The 27,718-nt window shown below is 46.9% G+C and overlaps 1 protein-coding gene across 3 annotated transcripts in view; it reads left to right on the forward strand.

Moving 5' to 3' along the window:
• The first annotated feature begins 5,731 nt into the window (after window positions 1-5,731).
• Window positions 5,732-27,718, forward strand: part of PDSS2 (decaprenyl diphosphate synthase subunit 2) — a 214,170-nt gene continuing 192,183 nt past the window's right edge. For all 3 annotated transcript variants that reach the window (XR_012645075.1, XM_074990785.1, XM_074990784.1), the window contains exon 1: window positions 5,732-6,324. Coding sequence is in view for 2 of the 3 variants with exons in the window: in XM_074990785.1 (XP_074846886.1) it covers window positions 6,029-6,324 (296 nt within the window). In the remaining variant the exon portion in view is untranslated. The remainder of the gene's footprint in view (window positions 6,325-27,718) is intronic.

The following is a 27,718-nucleotide window of genomic DNA, read 5'->3' on the forward strand; positions in this document are numbered from 1 at the left end:
GCTATGTTAGGCTGTACCTGTAAAAATGAGTCCCACGGTGCCTTAAAGACCAACAGATTTGGGCAAAAGCTTTTGATGGATGAAAGCTCATGCCCAAATAAATCTGTTACGGTGAGTCTACAGTGGCTTTCTTCTTTCCAAAGAAGTTCTTTTGCATACCTCTTTCAAAAGAGGAATACAAGTGTAGATGCACCCTTAGACTTTAAGGTAGCACAGGACTCCTTGTTTTTTCTACTCAAGCATAGTAGACTTATCTGCAGATTCCAATTATTTTTTGGTAAGACTGTGGTAAATGTGAAAAGATTGCATATATGTATGTCCTTACAGAGGTGGAGTTACGAAAAATGTTCCCATGTGTCGTTTGTTATTTGAAAAAGAAGATTGCCAGAACTAGCTTTGATGGGCTCTGAAGTGTCCTGCTTTGCATGAGATGAGAATATACTACTGCAAGCAGATGAGTTTCTGTACACTCTCTAGACCTTTGTTCCCCAAACGGTGATCCTAGCCTCCCTGCAGGAGTTTCTCTTCCTGGGAAGGCTTCTCAATGTCAACTGAAAACAAAGAAGGGGCTTTATTTTTCCTATCTTAATTGATTCTTTCTGCTTAAGACTCAGCAGAAACAGAAGGAATATATTGTACACTGGGGTTCTCTAAGCAGCTACTGTACAATTCTAAGGAAAACAAACTAACAAGGGACAAATGAGCAGGCAAATTATTAGTCTACAATATACTTAAAATGCAGTAAAGAAGTCGTACCTTTTGTTTGTGATGGTTTCTGTAGACAGCATAAGTCTAAATTATAAATGGTTCAGGTCAAGATACCTATAGGTAAGGACACCCATCGTTTCCCAATATAAGGCTATGTTTTTAGTTACTTACAGCTTTGTCAAATGAGTCATTTGGGTTGAAATATTCCATGACAGGTTTCTGCCTCTCACTAATTGTTACTTATATTTAAAAAATCAATCAGTGGTTCAGCCATTTCTCAGAACAAGGTTGGGGAAAAGATATTTTGCCTATGTTAATAATATCTTACATCCATTTTTATTGGTGAGCTCTAATGGCACAGTTCACCTTTATTCCCCCTCCACAGTCTAGCAAAAGGACTCACCTATGCTCCCAGCTATTTAGCCATCACCTCTCTTGGGCAGAGACTATAAATCTCTGTTACCTGACCAGGGTTTGTCAAGGCTGCAAAGGTTCCAGCCTACACTGTGAACGCTCCAGCAAGTTAGACTGTGTAGGCAGCGATGCTCCTTCTAATTTTTGTCACCCTGGAGTCAAATTATTTTTGTTATATGCACCAATGTGGAGGTAATGTGTGATACAACACATTCATATTAGTGCACATAACAAAATTTGTGTGGTGGGAATGGTACCAAAGGGTCCTGTGTGTGGGAAAAGGATCAGGGATGGGGTAGAGGGTTGGGTACAGGCTCTGGACTGGGGGTGTGGGACTTGGGTTGGGGATGGAGATGAGGGCTTTGGGGTGCAGTAATGTGCTCAGGGTGGGGGGTCCTCAAGGTAGGGCAGAGCTTTGGGGGTTGGACTCCCCACTGGGAATGCTAAGGAGGGGCTCCTTTCCCTCACGTGTGGCAACTAGGTGCAAGGACCAGCAGAGAAGGGCACCATCCTTCCCATGGAAGTTTGTTGCTGGGGTTAGTGGGGAGGACTCTTCCCTGCTGGCCTCAGCAGCTTCTGGTCTTGGGGAGGGATCTCTCCTCACTGCAGCCCTGAGTCCCTATGGAGGGCTTAACAGCCCCTTATGCAGGGCTTAATGAGAATCTGCATTGCCCCACTCCTTAGGTGGAACTTAGGTAGGCAGGCTGGATTTGCCTTCTTCTCAAGGGCTATAAACAACTTTACTGCTCTCAGTTTATAGGGTGCTACACAGCTTTTTCTAACCAAACATATTATTCTTAAGGGCTGTGTCTACACTTGCAGTCCTCTTCAAAAGAGGCATGCAAATGAGGAAAATTGAAAATGCAAAACGAGGTGCAGATTAACATATATGGTGTCTCATTTGCATATTATTATTTTGAAATAGCTTCTTTTGAAAGAAGAAAATCAGTGTAGACACTGGTCTTTCGAAAGTACACCCCATCTTTGAAAGAATCCTTCTTCCCTTTTTTTATGAGAAGAAGGATTCTTTCAAAGATGGGGTTTACTTTCGAAAGAGCAGTGTCTACACCGGTTTTCTTCTTTTGAAAAAAGCTATTTTGAAATATTAATATGCAAATGAGGTGCCAGATATGTAAATCTGGTGCCTCATTTGCATTTTCAATTCCCTCATTTGCATGCCTCTTTCTAAAGAGGAATGGCAAGTGTAGACACAGCCAAGGAGAAAGCATTAGTGTAATAGTTCTCAAAGATTTTGGTCTGTGGCCCTTCCTGCTCAATGCAAACCTTTCCATGGACCATCAGCCAACCACCCATGATAACAAAATGCCTTTGTTTAACTCTAAATACTTTAAATACTAAATTATTCAAATTAGGCTACAGGGAAGCCCTTATACACCCATTGATGGAAGGTGACAGGTTTGGTCAAGGCCCAGATGAGCATGACCAAGCACTCTGCAGAGGTGTTCTGCAGCTGGAGAAATCCCTTGAAACAGGTTTCGAAGTTGAATGCCCACAGAGTTATCACCTGTAATCCATCATGTTAAATGCCTTCTCCACATCCAGGCATAAAAAGAGGGTGAACAGATCATCCCTACATACAAGATGGAACTGGTCCTGGACCAGATAGAGATTGTTGAAGATGGTCAGATTCAGGGCAACATAGGTCTGGGCAGGAGGAATCACATCTACCAGCACAGACCCCAGCCACTGTGAGATGGCTTTTATGACAACCCTGTAGTCCACACTGAGGAGCAAAACTTGGCACTAATTCCTGAAGTTAGGAAGGAGGTCCCCCTTCTTAGGCAGCAGAGGCTGTCTGCACAATATGGGGGAACACCCAGATCCCCAGGAACTTGATCTAGGTAGTCATAAGGTTTGAGCCAGAGATGACCAAGAATACTTAGCAGAACTCCATGATCAGCGCATTGATGGCCATAGATTTACTGGTGGGCATCAGATGGAAGCCTTCTGAGAACACAACCAGAATGAGAGATTGTTCTAACTGATTCAGGCACCTGCATTAACCATAGGAGCTTGTCCCCTGGAACATCATAGATTCCAGTATCATTCGGATTGGTGGAGAAAAGGCTAGCACAGAAGAGGCCTGGCCTTTCCCAAAATCTTCACTGGATCTGTGAGGGAGTGCTGTCCTTTGCCAGAAGGCAGGAATATGCTTTTTGGTCCCTCCGTTTTGTCACAAGATGTAGAAAAAGCAAGAGTGATCCATCTCCTGAAGGAGCTGTATACACAAATGATCAAAGTTACCTTGGATCAATGGTTGCCAAGGGCCTGAAACTTGTCCCGTGTCTTCTAACTCTCTTTGCAGATGGAATGAACAATGGGATGAGGAGCTAGGAGTCTTTGCAGCTCGAAAGCCTCTCTCTCCAACTGTTCTGTCGCTGTGTTCCTCCTCCAGCCATCGTGAAGACAGAAGGGCACAGAGTGTACTTCTCCACCTCTGCTTGGGGAGGTCTGAAATGAAAGAGGATGGGGACTATGGGAAGGGAAAGGACTCTGTAATTGTAGCAGTTGATACTATCATAGAGAAGTGGATTCTACTCTTACCTCTGCCTCAGAGGTCCTATATGATGCATTGGCAAGTCACTTAAACTAAATTTCTCAAAGGTCATCACTAACTGTGTGTTCCTGATTTTCTGTGTGCTCAAACTGGGATATGATTTGCAGAAGTGCTGAACATTCACAATTGCAAATGAAGTCAATAAATAGCTGTGTTCTGAAATAAGTGCTATAAAAATCTGAAGATGCTTTTCAAAGGTATATTCACTTGGACACCCAAAATTAGTTGGTACTTTGACATTTATGTCTCTGTGCCTCTGTTTGGAATAATACTACCTCAATTCATAGAGGGATTGTGGAAAAATACATTTATGTATTCTAAACTTTCAAATGTTATAGTGATGAGGCTCACTGCAGAGGAGTAGGGGTGTCTCTGTGGGGGTGACAAGTTCTCTGGGGAGGGTGAGGTATGTATGGGATTGATGGGACCAAGCAAATGGTGGGGGTGTCTGTGGGGGTAATAGGTTCACTGGAGGATGGGGTGTTTGAGGTGTCTGTGGGGAGATCAGGTGTGTGTGTGGGTTGAAAGGGTCTGTGGGGAGCTTGGGTGTGTTTGTGGGGTAACATGGTCTGAGGGGAGTTTGGGTGTGTGTGTGGAGCAAGAGGGTCTGTGGGGTTTGTGTGTGGGGGGTGACATGGTCTAAGGGGAGTTCTCGTGCGTGCATGGGGCAAGAAGTTCTGTGGGGAGTTCAGGTGTGTGCAGGGAGTGAGAGGGTCTGTGGGGAATTAGTGTGTGTCTGTGGGGTGATGGGATCTGTGAGGATTTTGTGGGGGGGTGACAGGGTCTGTGGGGATTTTGTATGTGTGTGTGTGGGGGGTGACAAGGGTCTGTGGGGAATTTGGATGTGTGCAGAGGGTGTCAGGGTCTGTGAGGAGTTTGGATGTGTGTGGGGGGGTGACAGTCTGTGGGTAGTTTGGGTGTGTGCACAGGGTGACAGTCTGGGGAGTTCAGGTGTGTGCAGGGGCTATCAGGGGCTGTGGGGAGTTTGGGTGTGTGTGTGAGGTGACAGACTGTGGGGCGGTTGGGTGTGTGCAAGGAATGACAGGGTATGTGGGGAGTTCATGTGTGTGAGGGGAGTGAGAGGGTCTGTGAGGAGTTTGGGTGTGTGCAGTGGATGGGAGGGTCTGTGGGGAGTTTGTGTGTGTGTGCTGATGGTCTGTGGGGAGTTCAGGTGTGTGTGGGGTGAGAGGGTTTGTGGGGAGTTAGGGTCTTTTTGCAGGGGGTGACATGGTCTGTGGGGAATTAATTTGTGTGGGAAGGTGAGAGGGTCTGTGGGAAGTGCAGGTGCACGGAGGGGGCAACAGGGTCTGTGGGGAGTTTGGGTGTGTGCAGGGGGTGACGGTCTGTGGGAAGTTTGTGTGTGTGTGTGTTGGCTGACAGGGTCTGTGGGGAGTTTTGGTGTGTGTAGGGTGATAGGGTTTGTGGGGAGTTTGGGTGTGTGCATGAGGTGACAGGGTCTGCAGGCAGTTTGGGTGTGTGTGTGGGTTGAGGGTCTGTGGGGAATTCGTGTGTGTATGTAGAGTGAGAGGGTCTGTGGGAAGTTCTGGTGTGTGCAGCGGCTGAGAGGATCTGTGGGGATTTTGGGTGTGTGGGGTGAGAGGGTCTGTGAGTTCAGGTGTGTGCAAGGGGTTAGAGGGTCTGTGGAGAATTCGGGTGTGTGCAGGGGGTGACGGTGTGTGGTGCGCGGAGCTCGTGTGCATAGGGGGTGACAGGATCTGTGTGACGTTCCCGTGGGGGCGGGGTGAGAGGGTCTGTGGGGAGTTCGGGTGTGCATGAAGCGACAGTCTGAGGGGAGTTCGGCTATGTGGGGGGAACGGGTCTCCCTCTGGATGGGGGCTGCCCTGGTTGTTTCTCCCTTTCCCCGCCCCCGTTCGAGACGCGCCGAAGCCCGGGCGCAGAGGGCAAAACTGCTGGAAGACGTCCACCCGCTACCCTGCAGCCCCCTCCCGGCCTCAGCTGTAGCCGTAAAGGGAGGAAGCGGCAGGGTTCCAAATTGTACGACTTTGATTTTGCGACAGCCAAGATGGCTGCCCCCATCACGGCAAACGGCAGCGGTGCTGCCGGCTGTGGGCGCAGGGTGGGCAGCCCTCGTGGGGAGCGGCGATAGCTACAGCCAGCCGCTCCCCGTCCGAGCCCTGCGGCCCCGCATCCCGGGCAGGGCTGGGCCCAGGTCCTGCGCGGGCAGCTGGTATCCGGACGCCGCTGGCGAGGAGCCGTTGACGGCGGGGTGGTAGTTGGGTGCGATCCGGCGCCGGGGCCCTGCGGGGCTGGGCACGTACCTGAGCGCGGCGCGCGACGCTCACTGGGGGAGCGTGTGGAGGGGCTGGGATGATGTGTCGCCGGCTGCTGCGGCGCTGGGGGGGCTGCTCTCCCCGGCTGCTGCTGCTGCCCACCGGGCTCCGATCTGCGACGGGAAGCGGTGTGCGGTGGCGCAGGGGCCTGGTCTCGGGTTCCCCTTCCGCGGCTTCTCACTGGAGTAAAGTGGTGTCCGAGGCCGAGAAGATCGTGGGGTATCCGACCTCGTTCATGAGCCTCCGCTGTCTGCTGAGCGACGAGCTGAGCAATATTGCGATGCAGGTCCGTAAGCTGATTGGGACCAAGCACCCGCTGCTTAACACGGCCAGGTAAACACTGGGGCCCACGTCCCTCCTGCTATGGATCTCTGGCTCATATTTTGTAATTGTAATACATAAAAAGCGGGTGCTCTTCCTGAGTTGAGAATCTTGTTGTCCCTTGTATAAAGGGAAAGTTATCGTTGATAATGACGGGGCTGTAAATAATTATTGTTTAATCTGGGCTTGGTCTGCTAAAATGTGAAAGTTATTGAAACATACAGCTTTTCTCAAAATCTTCCATCTTCCAGGAGAGAAACTAAACCTGTGCATTCCAGTCTAAGTCTTTCTTGTACTAATGGATGAGCTCTTATTTTGACATTTGTATAGTTCTTACCACACTGGCAATCTCATATTGGCTGGGTTGCTAGGTGCTATTTATGGAGGTTGGTTTATTTGACAGGAGCTCATGATTATGAGGCTCAGGTAAGAGGCAGTTGTGGTGGCTTTATACATAACGTTGATATGTTGGTGATTGTGTAGATTAACTGTACGACTTTCCCATTTAAAAGGGATTTAAGACAACTGGCACATCTTGGAAATTCCGCCCTAAATTGCACTATGCATTTCTGCTTAGACATATAGTCCACAGACCTGGATTTTGAGTTCCTTGCATCCATTTTCATTGAAAAATTTGTTCCCTTCTAGTACATCAGTTACTAAATGATTTATTATATTTACACTATTCAAGGAACTGTGTCCCTCTACATAGCTAACCTTCCTTTATTAACCATTGTACTTTCCAAATGCTGAAGACGGCTTTTGGAAGAAACTATCCAAATGAAGGAAAACAGGAAAAATTACTGAAGTAATTAAGTACTTAATGTGATGGAACACTTCACGAATGTTTGTGTCATTGGCAGCATATATACTAAAATTGGGACAAATTTAAAATGCAGGTGTTAAACGTATATTTAAAATGACTTTTTCAGAACATTTTTAGTGTTAGAAAATTAAGATGGTTGTTAGCATGTTTGTGCAGGCTGTCAGGACATTTGAAATCGGTTGGTAGCACTGTCTTAGTTATTATGAAGGCACGTTGCTGATGAAGATGCATATGCTCATAGATCAGCCAAAGCAAAGTTTATTCTGGACAATATTTTCTTTGTCGTCTTTAAGTCACAAGAATCAGTGTCCAGTTTATAGAACTTTTCAGGTATATCATGTTGGTATGTTCTTGTGACTTTAAAAAAAATCTCTTTGAAAAGGTAGTACTTTACAAGCACCTATCACAAGAGTGGAAGAGATGTTATTGGTGGAAGCAGTACTTTTTTGTGTTAGTACTTGCTGTTACTAAGTACCGGCACCTCAGAAGCACCCCGCCTCCCTGGGGGGTAGGGAGCCCACTGAGTACCGGCTCCTCTTTTTTTACAAAAGAAAGCATTGGTGGAAACATATTTAAGGTATACAGGACTTGGACTTTGTGAATAGGTTTAACTGAAAAGTAACTTTTATTCAAAACATGCTTATATTTTTAAAGGAAAAAAATTCCAGTTTGCTAGCTTTCATGAGAAATTTTGTAACAGTTGTGTTTCAAAAGTGAATGGATTACAGGCTGAACCTCTTTAATCTGGAACTCTCTTGTCTGGCAACAGCTGCAATCTGGCATGATTTTTAGCTGCCTGCAGGTCAGTTTACCATGGGTGTGGCCACTAAGCAGTGGAAATGTTGGTAATGGGGTAGACAATAATGACCTCCCATAGTCCAGCAAATTCTCCTATCTGGCACCAGTCAGGTCCTGAGAATGCTGGACTAGAGAGGTTCAACCTGTACTTCACAATATCAAATATAGAATACCCAGATAGCCTTAGAGAAAATTCAGTCTCTAGATCACAGGGATTTTTTGACTGAAGTTTTAGTCAGAAGATATCTTTTGATAAAACTTCTCTTGACAGATTGTGACCAAACTGCCAAGTGAATTGCAAGAGTGATCTGCTCTGTTGACAAAGAGTGTCTGGACTGCCTGGCCCCTCCGTTGGCAAAAGAACCAACCGGAAACACAGCAGACAGGGCTGCCTGGTGGCCCAGAAGCCCTGTCTGTCAACAGAGAGCCCTCTGGAACGTCCAGACCAGCTTTCTATCGACACATCTCTGTGGACAGAGGTGTCATTTCTTGTGGGGAGTGTGGTACAGCTGTTTAAAAAAGTGCTGCGTTCTGTCTTACTGTCAATAGAACATCTTGGAACTCTGGATGCTGGTTTGCCCAAAAAAACCCCCTAGGGTAGACATAGCCTACTTGTTAGGTTAAACGTGCCAGGATAGCGTTCTATGTGCACAATTCTGCTTGCATTGATCAAATCATTAAAACATAAAGGCATAAAAACAATGTAGAGGATATGTCATTTTGCATTTTGTGGATTTGCGTATTTTATGATTTGAGGTTTTCAGTAACAGGCCTATCTATTGAAGACTGAACTACTAGCATATGTTAATGTTAATTTCTTAATGAAATAGAAAATGGGAAGTAGCTGCCATTTTTGGCTTTTGAAAAAATATGCTGGAAAGAATGTCTGAGTCTGATCTTTTTATTGCTCTTAACAGTATGACTATGCATAACGTTGCAACAGTTTTTAACGTAACTAAAAGGTGTTTTTGAATGTAATTATTCTCAAAGCTTTGTAGAGTAAGTATAATGTCTCTACGTCTGTAATGGAGGTGAAGGATCCAGGTTCGGTGTAGGTGGAAATTTGTGAAAAGCAAGCATAGTAGTTTCCTGTAAGTGAGTTAAATCCAAAATTATAGTTTATTGTCGTGGATAGAACCTGTCTGTGCTCCTGTAGGTTTTGGGTAGAGGGGGATAAACAGTTTTGTAAGCAGGGTGTGATACAACTGAGTGTAGTCATGTCAGAGAGGCACATGATGAGAGCTGACTTAATGCAAATTACCTTAAATAGTGCTACTTTAAATGTATAGTTCTTATTTTTGTTGGCTTATTAATGAGTTAATTTAAAAAGGGTATATTTTTGAGGTATAATATTCTTAAGATGGTACATATGAATGACTTGGGCTTTGTCCTGCAAGTGCATGGAGCATAAACCAACTTCAATAGGAGATTATGCTCTGAATACATGTACAACGAGGCCCACGGTTTTTACTTCAGGAACTGTGTTCAGAACCTTGTTGAAACTTGGTAGTAAACTGATCAAATGCCTTATTTTGATTCCTTACAATATGTATATGTTTGAGGTTTGATTGTGATATGTATGCTTGACAATAAGCATTGATTAATTGTATTTTGGACAATGAGACTCGAGTGAAATTGATAGTTACCTGTATCTTAGTATATAATGGCTGTTTCGTTAACGTCCTAATTTTTTCAGTACCAAAATACTGAAGATTTTGTTTTGTTTGTAAGTCTGATTGTAGCTATCTTAAAATTGTTTCAGGTTAGGCTTCTTTTCCTATAGTCACTATATATGGGTACCTAAAGTTTGGTATTCAAGAGTTATTTAAAGATGTTTGATATATTATTTAAGTACATGGATGTGGGTGTGTATATATCATATATAACCAAAATCAGCTTGCCTGAATAAGTTTTAAAATTTGGACTATATGCTGTTGAGGAACTCTAAGGCCATGTCTACCCGACAGATAAAGTAGAATTTAAGACAGTCAGCTTGATTTTACAATGTCACCATCTTCACTGTAAATACCATTAGCTTGCTTGTAGGGAGCACTATGGTCAATATAACATCATAGAAAGTGCCTGGATGTAGTGTCAAGTTTGAATTTAAAAGTTCAAATTAAGGCTAGTATGGAAATGCCATGTCTATTAATAGACTTTATTCGCCTCCAGAGTGTTCCTGTATGTATCCCACAATACCCCACAGTCCTCTGCTTTGGCTGCTTCCATCTCCGCTGCTCTCCAGATGTGCAGGAATTGGGTAACAGGAAGTCTGCAAATTTAAAATTTGGTACCCGGAAGCCCATGGCTGTGGGGTCATGCTTATAAGAGAGGCTGAAAAACTTTATTTCTTTGCTATCAGCGCTGAGTGCATCTACTCATTAAAAATAGCCCCAACACAGAGTTCATGGTTCTGTCTCTTCCTCTGCAAGCTGAGCACTTTGATTTTTTTTTCCAGCGCTGGTGCCAGCCCCTGCTCCACCACACCACATGGCAGCTGGACTGTTGGGGTAGTTGTGCTTCTAAGAGAGGTTAAGAAACTTCTTTTCTACAGTTTACATTTGTGCAGGGCCCCCTCTCTCTTCCCCAGAGGCAGCATGCAGTAGGAGTCTTTCCTGTGCCCAACCACATCACGTGGCTAGCCGCTGACCCAATAAAAGGACGTGCTTGCCCTTCAGTGCAGACCATGCTGCCAGGCAGCACCATGTCCTGGCTTGTATGAATAATTATTACAATGTTCATCTTAAATGGAAATTCTGGAAGTAAAGTTGCAGTTTAAGGGGCACTGGTGCATCTGTTTCTACCCCTGGGAGAAGCAAAGTGTAATTGATACCGAAAACACTTTTCTAAAAAACTGTGTGAATAAAATATTCTTCTTTATTGTAACATCCCCTGAGGAAGGTATTGCCTATTCTAGCTGAACAATAAATGTGGTTAATGTATCATTTATACTGTCATTAAAGGAAATAGAGCAGTTCACATGCATAAATGTATTTTGGAATATAGTTTATTTTGTAGCCATTTTATCCTAGTTAGAGAATGGGGAAAGAGCTGCATTTTTGTTCCATATAAAATTGCTTGTAATGTTGGATGTAAGTAGACATAGATACGGTTTTCATGGATTCATACAGAAGGAAAAGGCCTGGAATATCAGGGTTCTTCTGCAAGAAGCAAAGACTCTACCTGATTTTGGACTGTGTTCTTATTTTGATCTGCGCTGAAACACTTAAAAGTGATAGGTGTGGCAGCTTTAAGATTGAACAGTTTATGGTGCACTTTACAAATGATTCAAGTGCTCAGTCACCTCAAAATTTTCATTCTGTTTTAAATTAATTTGTTGCTCGAACTTGCTCATCAGTTTAAAAACTACTGTGTTCAGCTATTGCTTCATAGTGTTAGAAACTGGTTCTAATTCCTCTGTTTTGTTGTAATGGGGTCCCGCTCTCCTCTCATGAGGAGCCCGTCTCTGTGGTGAGTCTTCAGTGACTCACTGTCTGGCGCAGTCTCTTTCAGTATCTATGGCTGGGGGTTGGGGGGAAGCAAACAAAACCCACCTCCTTTGGGATGTAAATTGAACGTGGGGCCTATCTTTGCCCTCCACTGTCTCTTTAATTGCAGCCCCGTTGCTGGGCTCCATCCTCAATCATAGAATCATAGGGCTGGAAGGGACCTCAGGAGGTCATCTAGTTCAGCCCCCTGCTTCAAGCAGGATCAACCCCAACTAAATAATCCAAGCCAGGACTTAAAAACCACTGGGGATGGAGAATCCACCACCTTTCTAGGCAACGCATTCCAGTACTTCACCACCTTTCTGGTAAGGTAGTTTTTCCTAATATCCGACCTACAACTCTCCCTCTTTATATTCAGACCATTGCTGCTTGTTCTGCTGTCTGACACCACTGAGAACAGTTCTCACCATCCTCTTTAGAGCTCCCCTTCAGGAAGCTGAAGGCTGATATTAAATCACGCCTAAGTCTTCTCTTCTGTAAACTAAACATGCCCAAATTCCTCAGCCTCTCCTCATAGGTCTTGTGCTCCTGCCCCTTAATCATTTTTGTTGCCCTCCGCTGAACCTGCTCCAGCACATCCACATTCTTCTTATACTGGGGGGCCCAAAACTGGACACAGTATTCCCGATGTGGCCTCACTAGTGCCCAATAGAGGGGGAACAACCACTTCTCTAGATCTGCTCAAAATGCTCCTCCTAATGCTCCCTAATATGCTGTTAGCCTTTTTGACTACAAGGGCACATTGTTTACTCATATCCAGCCTTTCATCCACCATAACCCCAAGGTCCCTTTCCGCTGTACTACTGCTTAGCCATTTGGTCCCCAGCCTATAACAATGCTTGGGATTCTTCCATCCCAAGTGCAGGACTCTACACTGCATCAGATTTCTTTTGGTTCAATCCTGCAATTTGTGCAGGTCACTGTGGATCTACCCTCCAACGTATCTTCCTCTCCCCCAGCTTTGCTGAGGGTGCAATCCAGTCCCTCATACAGATCATTAATCAAGATATTGAACAACACCAGCCCCAGAACCGAGCCTTGCGGCACTCCTCTTGAAACTGACTGCCATCCAGATGTTAAGCCATTGACCATTACCCATTGGGCCCGACTGTCAAGCCAGCTTTCTATCCATTTTATAGTCCATGATCCAGTCCATACTTCCTTAACTTATGGGCAAGAATGTTGTGGGAAACTGTATCAGTCCAACAGGGTCTATCACAGTCTCCTGGTTTAAATTTTTCTCAGTCCCTTGTATGCATTTAAATTGTCCCCGCTCTTCAAGAATTCCCAGCCCTGGTGTGCAGCCACATCTTCCAGGGCTTGCTTTCCAGAGACTCTTTGCCTCTTTGGCTCCAGCTCTCCTGCAATGCCATCAGAAGAGGTCAGTTCCTCTTCAGGAGTGTATCAAAGTCCAGACTATTTTTGCAGTCTTCAGGCATGGGAGTTCTGGAGAGAAGAGAGGGAAGGTGAGATCCCAGCCAAGGGATTCTATGGGTAGCAGCCATCTGCTACATCCCCATAGTAAAGTTTAATTAAATCAGCCAGCCTGGAGCTCCTTACTGTGTCCCTTTTCCACCAGCCCATTTTTCTGTTCAAGGTCCTTTGTCTCCCTCAGCCAGCCAGGCACACCATCCATGCGTCATCAATTATAGCAAGTACTGATTTCTGCTCTGCATTGCATCACCTTTTATATAGGCCTGCTCGTGACCCTGGATTGGCTACTTCTGGCATCCCCTTTCTGGTTGCTTTCATATTTTGCCATTGCTCTAGGCTGCTTGGAGGTCTCTCTCCACTTTCCTTTTTTTGGAGTGGGGTGTGGCAGGCCACGAGGCCTCCAGAAGGTGACCTCAAGGCCTAGTCCACTTATCACACTTATATAAATTTAGGTATAGATTGTTCACAAGCCACCATCATCTGTTACTAAAAATAGTGAGTAGTAACAGAGAGGTATCTGTGTTAGCCTGTATTCTAACAAAATGAAACCGCAGTCACACAGCACTTTAAAGACTAACAAAATGGTTTATTAGATGATGAGCTTTCACGAGACAGACCCACTTCTTCAGATCTATAGAATTTCCAGTCCAGACTCAATTATATTTTGCATTTTTTTTAACCTCTGTACTGCATGATTGAGTCTGGACTGGAAATTCTATAGATCTGAAGAAGTGGGTTTGTCCCACGAAAGCTCATCACCTGATAAATCATTTTGTTAGTAGTCATGTAGCACTTTAAAGACTGTTTTGTTTTTTTAAAAATGGTGAGGTAAGAAGAGTTACTTTCATGTTTTTGTTTTACTGCATTTGTGCTTTTTCCAAAGATGCCTATGTAAATTGAGTTGCAAATTCTCACTGCATTAATTCTGGAGAAATAAAATTATGTAATCTCACTAACAGTGTTGTGGTTGAAGGATACAGGAGTTATATTTAAGGCAGGATTTAGCCGCTGACTTTTTATGACTGGTAAGGATGCATGAAGAGGTAAACTGGTTTACTGTAGGATCCCAGGCCAATTTTGCAGAGGTGGCATTTATGAAAAATGTTTCTGTATTTATAAACCAAACAAAATTGTTAGGAAAACTATTACTACAACATATGTGAAAACCTGGTGATTGTTTACAAAGTCACTTTCCAGCATAGAACTGTTTCTGAATGTAAATTTCCTTAATTCTGTTAACACCTCATTAAAACTGAAAGTGTGTTAAACATTTAATTTCACAATTAATTAGAATGACTATGAATCCCTGAAAACTGTGGCTGTGTTTTCGTTACCTCTATCTGGTGTTCCTGTTTTTTTTCAAAGCTGACAGTATTGTACTACTTTAGGAGGGAGAGAAGGCGGACAGGGATTTGTGAACCTTGGGACATTGGCCAACAGGCTGAGCTGTTGAAATTTTCATCTGGCTGCCAGCAAGTGCATGTACCACAGTGCTGTCTCCCTGGGTTTTACTTTGCACTCCATCAACCATAAGCCCTCTCAGTAAGATACGTCCCACCCAACAGATGAATCCACTGGTATAAATTAAGATTATGGAATTACTTGATCCTGATTCTGGGCTGTGGTTCAATTAGTGTTCTGCCTTCTAGAGACTCAGTTTGTGCAAACATCTGTTTTGCCACCCTGCCTCATCAATACCTCATGGGGAAGCAGGGCACTGTAGGGGAAAGACAGTACTTTCATCTGCTGTTATATTTCTTCTTTCATAACATCCAGCTCCAGGAATCTTAACCATTTCAGCCATCAGTTAAAAATAAAGATTTTGTTTCTCATATCTGACAGATATCAGAGAGGTAGCCAGGTTAGTCTGTATCTTCAAAAACAACAATAAGTCGTGTGACACCTTATAAACTAACAGATATTTCAGAGCATAAGCTTTGGTGCGCAAAGACCTGCTTCATCAGATTATGAAATAGGTCTTTGCCCACAAAAGCTTATGCTCCAAAACATCTGTTAGTCTATAAGGTGCCACAGGACTTCTTGTTGTTTATATCTGATAGAGAAAAGCTTGGAAATGTGAACCCTAAAGACTCAAAAACTAAAGGTAAATGCACTCCCTCTGCCACTTTTTTATGTAAATTTTTAAAATATAAACTTGATTTTTGGGGGAGCCCAATTCATGATTTTTGAATGTTTCAGGCTGACAGATATGTACACTAGGTGTTGAATTTTTTCATTTTGAAAACTGATAATACATAAATTCTTATTTTTTGCACTACAGTCTTGGTCTGCAGAAATGCGCTAGTTTGTTTCACTTTTTTGTCAGTTTCACTTTGTGGCTCATGCATTGTCAGCAGAAGGGCTTACAAACGAAAGGCTTATTTCTTGAATCCAATCCAAGGACAACATACTTAAAGGATGTGTGAAAGAGAATGGTAAATTAGGGGAATAAAGTTCTAGTGGCTTGGCAGTAATTTCCTGCAAAGAGCAGAAGCTAAAAACTGGTTGCACCAAGCACTTTGATTTGTTACATATATTTTTAATATGTAAAAGAATACACTGATTTAGAGGTGGGTTAGAGTTGATAGGTTTTACAAAGTTAGTGAGTTTTAAGGAGAGAGTTGAACAAGGGGAGGCTGATAATGTTTGTGGCAGAATAGTAGTATGGAAGGAGGTGGCAAGGCATAAATCAGATGAACCACATTACTTTAATTAAGCTACCTAGTTGCTCAACTAGGATGCAGAAGGAAGTATTCAAAATAATAATGTTTACTAATCATAGTAGAGGCCTGGCCAAACTGCTGTTTGTGAGCTTTATGTGGCTCTTTAGCGTGGCTTCTGGAGCCCTCCCCTCACCCCCCACCCGATTCTCTGCCTACCAAATTTTTGGAGGAGGGACTAAGTTTCAGCCCTGTGGTGGACTGGTGGCTCCGACTAGAGACAAGTGCCTGCTGAATGCATGTTGGGGGGCACAATTTCAAGACACCCCCGCAACAGCTTGAACTATGTTCCCCATGTAACCCTCAGTAGCCCTTTACTAAGACCGGAGAGCTGCAGCTCTGTCTGGGGAGGCAGTGGCAAACAGTTGGGAGTTGTAGGGAGAGCTCCCTGAAGCTCCCAGCTTTTGCTGCTGCTTCTCCCCATGTCTGGAACTCCCTGTTTGCTGGGCCCTGAAGCACCATGTGATCCAGTGGGGCCAGGGCTCACTTTATAATAGTTTATTACAAATATTTCTGCTGTGAAAATTAGAAGAAATAGTGTGTTTTTGTTCACCTCATCCAAGTACTGCAGTGCAATCTTTTTATCATGAGAACACAAATTGCAAATACAGGGTGGTGGTGGGGTTTTTTTTTTTTTGGGTTTATATATCTGTACCCAAAACCAAAACTAAAACTTTAGAGTCTACCAGTCTACTCAGACTTACTACGTCTTCAACCAGTTTCTCAGACCAGAGGTCAGCAACCAAAATATCAAGAAGCGCCATATTTTCCAGTTCGTTTGAAAAAAAATAATTCCAGAGCCGCAGTGCACATGAATATGAGATGGTTCTTAATAAATAATGTCAAACCAAAGTTTCTGTAACCCCTATTCTTAGAAAAGTGCACGCACAATAATTTGCAATGCAGCGCACGTTTACTGCAGGATGTTCACAGACTTTTTACATATTCTGTTTCCTCACATTTTGTGTGTGCTTGCATCACCGTCTTCCTGACTTTCACTCCCAAACCGTCTCGCTTTCCGGAGGGCGCTAGGGGGAGTTATCCAACGTTTTGAGATCACGTATCATTTGCTGTTTAGATATGAGCTGTTCACTTTTAGGCTTTTAGGTGTTCACCGTTTATTGAAAATAATCAAGAGGGTTGTTGTTTTATTTAAACGTTGCAGTTACAGCATCAGATGCCACAACCAAGTCTTTAGAGAGCTGCAGGTTGCAGACCCCTGGCTAAGACAAATAAATTGGCATATATTTATGGGAGATAATGCTGCCCTCTTCTTGTTTACAAAGTTACCCAAAAGTGAGAGCAGACATTTGCATGGCACTTTTGTCCTCAGCTAGGTATTCATGTACCAGATACACTAAACATTCGTATTCCCCTTCATACTTTGGCCATCATTCCAGAGGACATGCTTCAGTGCTGATGATGCTCCTTAAAACAGCATTGCATTAATTAAATTTGTGACTGAACTTCTTGGGGGCCGGGGGGGGGGCAGTAGGGGAGAATTGTGTGTGTCCTGCTCTGTTTAACCCACATTCTGACATTTTTCACATTATAGCATCTTGGATGATTACCCAGCATGTTGTTCATTTTAAGAACACTTTTTCACAGAACACAATGAAGATACCAATATGAAATTTCTAAAGATAGCTACAGTACTGGCCCAGATTCAAGAATCTGAAGTGTAGTCCAAAATGTAAGGACAGGCTGTAGAGTATGCTTTCAGAAGCCTTAAAAGAACAGTATTCTGATGTGGAATTTACAGAATTTGAACCACCAGAAAAGAAAATGAACCTTTTTGCTGATGTCATCTGAGTCTGATGATGAAAATAAACATGTTGGTCTGCACTGCTTTGGATCATTATCAAGTAGAACCCATCATCAGTTTGTTTGCATGTTCTCTGGCATGGTAGTTGAAGCATGAAAGGACATCTGAATCTTTAGCTCATGTGGTGCATAACATTTAATGGGAGATACACATTTCCTAGAAGTGGAAGGGACCATGGGAGATCACCTAGTCCATCCCCTGCCCTCTTGGCAGGACCAAGCACTATCCCTGACATCTATGGCCTTCTCAAGGATTGAACTCACAACCTCAGGTTTAGTAGGCTAATGCTCAAACCACTGAGCTATCCCTTCTGTGCTATCTTGCAGTGTTGTCTGCAGCAGTGCCATGAGAATGCCTGTTCTCACTTTCAGGTGATATTTTAAACAAGAAATGGGCGGCACTATCCCCTGAAAATGTAAACAAACTTATTTGTCTGCATGATTGGCTGAATAAGTAGTAGGACTGTATGCACTCGTAGCCCCTGAAGTTTTACATTGTTTTATCTCTGAATGCATTTTTGTACATAATTCTAAATTGTAAGTTCAACTTTCGTGATAAAGAATCATGGAACACTAGGACTGGAAGGGACCTCGAGAGGCCATCGAGTCCAGCCCCTGCCCCAGTGGCAGGACCAAGTACAGTCCAAACCATGCCTGATAGACATCTATCTAACCTGTTCTTAAATATCTCCAGTGATGGAGATTCCACAACCTCCCTTGGCAATTTATTCCACTGTTTGACCACTCTGATAGTTAAGAACTTTTTCCTAATGTCTAACCTAAACTTCCCTTGCTGCAGTTTAAGTCCATTGCCTCCTGCTCTATCCTCAGAGGCCAAAAAGAACAAGTTTTCTCCCTCCTTCTTATGACACCCTTTTAGATACCTGAAAACCGTTATCATGTCGCCTCTCAATCTTCTCTTTTCCAAACTAAACAAGCCCAATTCTTTCAGCCTTGTTTAGTTAAAGAAGTTACACTACAGTATTTACATTAAATGAACTGAAAAAACCTTTCTTTTTACAGTGTAAATATTTTAAAAACTAAATATTAAGTGAGCACTGTTCACTTTGATATTGATTACAACACAGAATACAAATGGATGTTTTAGAATCCTATTCTGTTAAGCTGTGTCTACACGTGAGTGCCCTTTTGAAGGGCAAAAATTGAAGTTCAGCAGTCGAAATAGCGGCCGTCGAAAGGGCGCAGGCACCACCATTTTTCAGACTGGCACTTCAATCTGCTCTTTTGAAGTGCTTTCGAGGTCTTTCGAAAGAGAGCATCCACACGGCTCCAAGCCCTCTTTCAAAAGAAGGGAGGCAGTAAACGCCACAGACAGCATCCCATGGCCGACGAGCCCTTCTGGGGCAGCAGCCAGCCGCCTCCTTTAAAGGGCCCCTCCCTCCGCCTTCCCCTCTGCATGAGCCGAGTGTTGGCCAGCCTTTCCCAGCCTTGCAGTGCTGTGCACCATCGCCGCGGCTGCACATGATCTCACTGGGTGGCTGGGTGGTCCCCCTGGGGCCGTGGGGCTCCCCCCCCCGGGTGCCCCGATGCCTCTGGACCTATCCCAGCAGCAGTGACTGGTGGGAGCGTGTGGTGCTAAGGGAGCGTGCGGTGTGTGTGGGGCAAGGAAAGGTGGCTGCAGAACTTCCGCATGTCGAGGCAGACCTTTGATGAGATCTGCCACTGGCTCACCCCTGCACTCTGGCACCATGACACCTGCATGCAACCAGCCCTCACCCTGGAGAAACGGGTCACGATCACCATGTGGAAGCTGGCCACCCCAGACTCCTATTGCTCCGTGGGACAGCAGTTTGGGGTGGGCTAGGCCACTGTTGGGGCCGTACTTATGGAGATAAGGTAGAGTCAGGTGGATGGGGGGGCTGGGGCAAGGGGAACCCTCTGCTGCAAGGGGCCGGCTGGGGCAGGGGGCTGGATGAGGCCGGGGCTGAATGGGAGGGGGGCAGAATGGGCCCAAAGCGGGGGGAGATGGCCGCCACACCCGCACTAGAGCACGTGTTCCCCTTCCCCCTCTGCAGGACATCAGGGCCATCAACGTGATGCTGCTCAATAGGGTCGTCCGCCTGGGGGATCTGGACAAGACCGTCGCCGGCTTCCAGGACCTGGGCTTTCTGAACTGCATTGGCGCTTTGGATGGCACGCACATCCCCTTCAGCGCCCTGCCACACAGCGCCAGCCAGTACATCAACTGAAAGGGCTACCATTCGATGGTGCTTCAGGCCCAGGTGGACGCGAGGGGCCAGTTCACCGACCTCTACATGGGCTGGGCCGGCCGCACCTACGATGCCTGGATCTTCCAGAACTCCAGCCTCTGGCACCTTTGCCCCCAGCGGGAGATCCCCCAGGGGAGGACATTACCAGGCCACTCTGCATGGTGGCAGATGCAGCGTACCCCCTGCAGCCGTGGCGCATGAGGCCGTACATGGGACACCTCGACCCCACCCGGGAGGCATTCAATGAGCACCTCAACCACACCCGCAACATGGTGGAGTGGGTCTTCGGGCGCCTAAAGGGGTGGTGGAGGTGCCTCCTCACATGGCTGGAGGTCGGGGTCCTCAACATGCCCCAGGTGGTGGGTGCCTGTTGTGTCCTCCATAACATCATGGAGGGAAAGGGGGATGCCTATGTCCTCGGAAGGCCCTCCGTCCAGCGCTGTTTGTGAGCAGCCGGGCACCGCCCCCATCCGCCAGGCCCACCGGGATGGCCACCGCATCTGGGAGGCCCTCAGGCAGGCCTTTGCTGAGAGCCACCTCTGACCTGCCTGCACACCCACATCCCATGCACATCCACCACCCACCATCCCCCTGAAGAGCACAGCATGGAGTGGTGAGCAATAAAGAAATGTTTATATAACTGGTTGTGTTGGTAACTATGTGCAGGGGGGAACCTAACTTGGAGGGGGGCAAGGGGAACCTAACTTGGATGGGGGCAAGGCGCTCATTCTGGGGCAGGTGGTGGGTCATGAGCCCCTGGAGCCCCTGCCTCCCTGGGTGCGGTGTCCCCAGCTGGGAGGGGAGAGTGCAGGTAGCACTGCCAGTATTGCTGGCGCGTGGGCCTGGTGAAGGTGGAGGGGGCAGGCTCAGTGGGGGTGGAGGGGGCAGGACCAGCAGGGGGAGCCGCCGGGGGGGTGCCAGGTGGCAGGCAACAGTAGCCATATGGTCCCTGACAGCATGGCCAATGCCCTCTAGGGTGGTGAGGAGCCTATCCCAGGCTGCCCTCCGCCACTCCATATCAGCATGCGCAGCTGCAGGTGTTGTTTGGCCACCTCGGCCTGGCGCTGGCTGGCTGGGTCCTCCTCAGCCCAGCGGGGGGCCCTCTGGCCATGGCCCCAACAGTGCGCTGCCTAGGGTGGCGTCTGGACACCTCTGAGGACTGTGGGCAGGCTCTCGGGGACGAGGGATGGCATGGGGCTCTCCCAGCCCACGGATGGTGTGGCTGTGTGGAGAGGAGGAGAGCATGTCAGTAATGTGCCCTGGATGGAGGGGACCTGGCTGTGGCCCACCCTCCTGAGCCCACACCACGGAGCCCCTGACCCCCCCCAAAGGACACTGACCCACCCAGGGGACACTGACCCGCACCCCACGGGCTGGGCCTCCCAGCCTGGGGGTGCATCCAGGGGTCTCCTGCAGGTGGCCCTTCCCGGTCTGCGGTGCGCAGGCCCCGGGCGCCGTCCAGCACCAACCAGCTGCCACCCCTGTGCGGCTGGCAGCGCTGTCGACTGAAGGCGGGTGCTGGGCATCGCTGGTGAGCCACCGTGGGGTGTCACATCCTATGTGGGGACTGGCCTGTGTGCGGCCCAGGACCACCAGTCCCGTGTGCAGCCCAGGACCACCAGTCCCGTGTGCGGGAGACTAGCCGTTACGTCTCCCCCACCCTGTGGAGTAGGTATGCACCCCTCCCTGTACATACCTGAGGGTCCCTCAGCGACGTCCGGGGATGTCCAGCCTTTGGTCTCCCGGCTGGAGAAGCGGGAGGGGATTATGATGGTCAGCTTCCCCTCCTCACTCGACCAGTCCGTGGTACCGTCTCCCTCCTGGGTCCCTGGTCCAGGCTGCTCCTCCTCTGGCTGCAGCTCCTCGCTGGAGGTGTCCAGGAATGCTGGGGGTGGGGAGCTCTTCTGGGGCCCCAGGATGCCTCGGAGCTCCCTGTAGAAGGGGCATGTGGCTGGAGCTGCCCCGGAGCGTCCAGCCTCGTCTCCAGCCTGGGTATAGCCTTGGCGCAGTTCCTTAACTTTGGAGTGTACCTGCTCTGCAGTACGCTCTGGGGGGCCCCTGGTGTGGAGGCCCTGCGCCAGGTGGCTGAAGGCGGCGGCATTGTGCTCCTTGACCCCCATGTGGTGCAGGACCTCCTCCTCCTTCCACAGACCCAGGAGGTCCCACAGCTCCCACTTGGTCCAGCAGGGGGCCCTTTTTTTCCTTCCCCGGGAGCCCTGAGGGGGCTTGAAGGGGGGGCTGGCTGCTGGCCATGCTGGTGCTGGAGCGTGGGGCTGGGGCACATGCACAGGCTGCTCATAGCATGCTCTCAGCTTCCTGTCATGGGTTTCCTGTGTGCATGCAGCTTTAAGGCAGCTGAATGCAGGGACCAAAAAGCCCCGCTGCTGCCAGGTGGAGCGGCCCCGAGCTCCAGCTGATCGGTGCCATGGCAGACGCGTATTTCGAAAGAGCAGACTGTGGAGTGTCTACAAGTGTACTCTTTCGATTTAGTATTTCGAAAGGGAGCGATCTTCCTGTTACAGGATCGGGGTTTGGATTTTGAAGTCTGCACCCTGTTCTTTCGATTGTCTTTTGAAAGATGGGTTTACATGTGTGGATACTCCTCCCGCTCTTTTGAAAAAGGGCCACTTATTTCAACTCTTTGTGCACGTGTAGACACAGCTTTATTGTTTAACAGTGCAATTAGTCACAGTTTTTGTATTGCTTGATAGGTTGAACTGTTAAGTAGAGCTCTTATGAGAAACAACTAACTTTTCGTCAGGGAGAAAGAACTGGAAGAAGTGACAACTTCTGCATATGTATGTAAGGCGCTCCAGTACATATTCCTCTGATTTCCTTTTTATTTTTCCTCTAACTTCTTGTTTTAACTTTAATTTACAGTTCAACCATGCATATTGTTTTGTGGAGACTAGGGGTAGGGTATCTGACTATCTGTTACTCTCCATCATCCTCAGCTGCCAGGCTGCAGCAAGGAAGAATGAGAAGAACAAATGTGTGTTACTATTCTCTCCCTCCCCAGATAGTTTTTTGATTTACTTTACACATGAATAGTACCATGGCCTGACACTGCTGCTCTCTGCTTTCCCCAGTAGTAGCATGCAGTTGACACCATCCTGCTCAATTTTACTACTTACAACAGAGTGTTGAGCTGCTTTGCTTTAGAAAGCTGTCAGGAGACACAGGAAGACCGAACTGCGTCAGTTATCATCAGTTCACGCCTGGAAGGTTAACTGCACAACAAAAAAAAGTTCTAAAGGTTTTTGTTTTTTTTTTAAATGACTGATTCAGTTCTATTGAAATTTGGAATGTAGAGCCTCTCAGTTGCAAGAACATCCGATACTCTGAATGGATTATTCAAGGCCTACTTTAAAAGTTGGTATTGGTGTTAAACAAGATTCAAATTGGAACTGATTTATAGAGCTACCCTTTTTTCAGAATCTGTGTATATGGTAATTTTAGTTCTGTAATATGCTCAATGTGATTGAGTTAAATTATTGATGCCATGCTTGCAATTCATTGACATCTCTTAGTTGATAGTGTCAAGCTTGAGTGTGTGTGTGTGTGTGTTTTTACACACTTGCTGCACTGTCCTGCCTCTCTAAGGATGTAATAGAATTGCTTTTTTGAGATGATTACATAAAGAATTACAATATAAAAATATTGGCTTTGCATAGTCTTGTCTTTTTTCATTTTCTAAGATTCACTTTTTATTTGTGTAGTATTCATAATTTGGTACTCACGACAGGAATGGAAACTCATGACATAAAAGTCAAGCTGTAGGTAGTACTACTTTTAGATATAGTGACTGTGTTCATAGTGTCTTTCACTATATAAGCACCTCCAACAAGTATTATCAGTGTACTTATAGTCCAAAAGTACAATGCTCTTTCTAGCTGAATCCTTTCCATGTCCTAGGCAAAGCACAATTTGGAGTCAGTTTTGCCATGTGGACATACAATAACTAGGGGTTTGGCTGAGACAATTGAATCCACTCTCACATTTGAGTAACTTCACATTTATTATCGTTGCTATCTCATTTAATATCTTCAGTGAACCCAGGTTTTTGATGCTCATAGGCATAGTGCATTAGCCCACTGCTCAGAACAGTCTTGGTAAATGAGGTGTGCTTAGTAAAAGAAGAAGCTGGCTAGTATATTATACCATAAATAGTTCCAACAGAAAATGTTGTCTTCTTGACATCAGTTATTTCTAATATTTTATATGGGAGCACATTATGCTGGTTTCAAGGGTTGTCATAGCCGGGGGTAGTAGCGGCGATAAGCTCCCACTATCTATAAAATGCTCCCATGGTGTGCGTCACCAATAGCCTCTGACAACTGAAGTCTGGCTCCTGGCCTTCACGTGTGGCTTAGTTTCTAAGCCCGGCGAAACTGTTTGCACTGACAGGAGAAGGGGGGAAGGCGGGTGACTGGCGCCATCAAACCAGCTGCTTCGGGCAGATGGGGCTCGTCAGCCTGGGAAGGCCGCCCACCTAGGAGAAGGAAACTCTGATTTAAAACTTCCGCTGCCTTGCAGCGATACCTAGTCATGGGAAAGGCTTCGGGAGTAAACCCTGAGTTAAAATCCAGAGATGGTGCCCCTAAGGCAGTTTGAGGTTGTGCTCAATCTCACTCTGGCAGCTCCTGCGACGACATTGATGCCAAGCTGTACTGGCTTCCGCCTTTCCCTTGGATTACATCAGTTGCGTGGAGAGGGGGAACCTGCTGCTGGGCATCAGCTGGTTCTTCAAACTTACTTGCCCAGGCCTGCGCCCTGGAGGGGATACTCCTGCATCGCTTTCTGAGCAGTGACACAACACGGGAAGCAGCACTTACCGGTATTAAGCCACTGCACTCAATCGGCGTAGAGTGAGGCGCCAGGGGTTGCTTCTGATGGTGGGAGAAGTCTTCGGATCTCATTGGGCAGCTACCACCCGCCTCAAGCTGGGTAGCCCCCAGCCAAGTAGGTGCTGCCTTGCCACGGTCCACTTGCTCCACTGAGTGTATGGGGCTTAGGGAATCACCAACAGGTGGATCATTAACCTTACACCAGGCAAAGCAAACAAGCAACAAAATAATCCAGCCTTCAGGCTGTGCAAATGGAATGTAAGGACCATGACTCTGGGCCTTACGGAAGACCTACAGAGCATTAGTAACCCCCGGAAGACAGCAGTCATTAACAACGAGCTGAGAAGACTGCGGATGGACATCGTGGCCCTCCAGGAAACAAGGCTATCGTCCTCTGGATGTCTCAGGGAGAAGGACTTTTCCTTTTTCTGGCATGGGAAGCCTCCAGAAGAGACCAGGGAATACGGTGTTGGCTTCGCAATCAGAAACAGCCTAGTTGGCTCAGCCATGTCACCAAACGTGGGAACTGAGAGAATGCTGAAAATCCAGCTTCAAACACCAGTGGGCATGGTCAACATCTTCAGCGTCTATGCGCCTACTTTAACTTCTGCCCAGGAAGTTAAGGTCAAGTTCTATGATGAACTTAGCATTGCCATCAGTCAGGTACCTTCCCATGAGCTGCTATTCATCCTTGGCGACTTCAGTGCCGGAGTTGGCAGCGACCACCACAGCTGGCCATCCTGTCTGGGACAGTTTGGAACAGGGAAGATGAATGAAAACAGACAGCGCCTCCTTGAACTCTGCTCCCAACATGACCTCTGCATAACCAATACCTTCTCCAACGTCAAACCCCAGCACAAAGTTTCGTGGCGACACCCAAGATTGAAACATTGGCACCAGCTTGACCTCGTCCTCACCAAACGCAGCTGTTTAGGTAATGTCAGGGTGACACGTAGCTACCACAGCGCAGACTGTGACACTGTCCATTTGCTCATGTGTAGTAAGGTGCACATCCAGCTGCGAAGATTCTTTCGCTCCTAAAAGGAAGGGAGGGTGCGCATTGACACCGGAAACACTCGTGACCCTTCAAAAGCATGCGAGTTTGTCCAAGCACTTGAAGAAGTCTTGCCCTGCCCAGACGACACTGATATCAGCAAGAGATGGGAACAACTACGGGACACTATCTATAATACCGCGATATCTACCTTTGGGAAGAAGACAGTCAAGTCTGCTGATTGGTTTGAAGCCCACACTGAAGTGCTGACGCCCCTGATTGAGAAGAAGAGACAGGCACTCACCTCACCCAGTGAGGTGAACCTGCAGGCACTCTGGTCTGCTCAGAGTCAAGTGCAGCAGGTTGCTCGGCGGTGTGCCAACGATTACTGGCTCCAACTCTGCTCCAAGATTCAGCAGGCCGCAGACACTGGTAACATGAGAAATGTACGATGGGATCAAGCAGGCCGTCAGTCCATCACAAAGAAAGACTGCCTCACTTAAGTCGGCCACAGGCGAGGTCTTGAAGGACAGAACCAAGCAGATGGAATGCTGGGTGGAACACTACTCACAGTTGTACGCCAGAGAGACCGTAGTTACAGAGAGAGCCCTGAATGCCATCGAGCCTCTGCTCACCATGACTGAACTCAATGCTGAGCCCACCTTGGAGGAACTCAGCAACGCGCCAAAAGCACTTTCTTCTGGAAAAGCCCCAGGGAAAGACGGTATTCCCTCAGAAATCCTCAAATGCGCCAACGGTACCCTAGTTTCAGAGCTGCATGGAATACTTTGCCAATGCTGGAGAGAAGGCAGCATACCGCAAGATATGAGGGATGCTAACATCGTTACTGTCTACAAGAACAAGGGTGACAAAAGTGATTGTAACAACTATCACAGCATCTTCCTTCTCAGTGCCGTGGGGAAGCTATTTGCACGTGTTGTTCTGAAGATGCTCAATGTTCTTGCGGAGAGAGTCTACCCTGAGTCTCAGTGTGGGTTCAGAGCTGAACGGTCCACCATAGACATGGTTTTCTCTGTTGGGCAACTACAAGAAAAGTGTAGGGAGCAGAACAAACCTCTGTATATTGCCTTCATCAACCTGACCAAGGCATTTGACCTCATCAGCAGAAAGGGTCTGTTTGTGATTCTGGCTAAGATCGGCTGTCCGCCAACTCTGCTCAGCACTATTAGGGCCTTCCATGAAGGCATGAAGGGGACCGTCGTATACGACGGATCCACATCTGAACCCTTTGAGATTCTCAGCGGAGTGAAGCAGGGGTGTGTGCTGGCTCCAACACTGTTTGGCATCTTCTTTGCAGTTTTGCTCAAATATGCCTTCAGAACTGCTACAGAGGGCATCTCTCTCCACATGAGAATGGACGGCAACCTCTTCAAACTGTCGAGGCTTAGAGCAAAGAACAGGGTGCTTACGAAGAGTCTAAGGGAGTTCCTTTTTGCTGATGATGCAGCTATTGCTGCTTACACTCAGCAGGAACTGCAGTCACTCATAACTCGCTTTGCGGATGCATGTATGGAATTTGGCCTCACAATCAGCTCAAAGAAGACCCAGGGGATGGGCCAAAACGTGGGTAACGAGCCATCTATCAATGTGCTAGACTATGAACTGGAAGTCATCCATGAGTTTGTGTACCTAGGCTCGACGATCTCGGACAACTTGTCACTTGATAGTGAGATCAACAAGCGCATTGGAAAAGCCGCCACAACGTTCTCCAGGCTGACGAAGAGCGTATGGGCTAACAATAAGCTCACTGTACACACCAAGGTGCAGGTCTACACAGCCTGTGTTTTGAGCACATTGCTGTACACCAGTGAAACATGGACTTTGCACTCAAAACAAGAGCAGCAGCTCAACACATTCCACATGCGCTGCCTTAGGCGCATAGTCGATATCTCATGGCAGGACAAGGTCCCCAATAGCGCAGTGCTTGAGAGGGCAGGCACCGCCTCCATGTTCACCCTTCTCAAACAGAGGCGTATGCGCTGGCTGGGCCATGTCTCACGCATGACGGATGGCCGACTACCGAAGGACCTCCTCTTCGGCGAACTGGCGTCTGGAAAGAGGCCGAAAGGGTGACCTAAATTGTGCTACAAGGACACGTGCAAGCGTGACCTCAGCGCGCTCTCTATCAGTGTGAACACCTGGCATTTGCTCGCCTCAGACAGGCATGGCTGGAAACAGGGAGTGAAGGAAGCTCTTGTCATG

The sequence above is a fragment of the Carettochelys insculpta genome, chromosome 3 (genome assembly GCF_033958435.1).
Source record: "Carettochelys insculpta isolate YL-2023 chromosome 3, ASM3395843v1, whole genome shotgun sequence".
Lineage (NCBI taxonomy): Eukaryota > Metazoa > Chordata > Testudines > Carettochelyidae > Carettochelys > Carettochelys insculpta.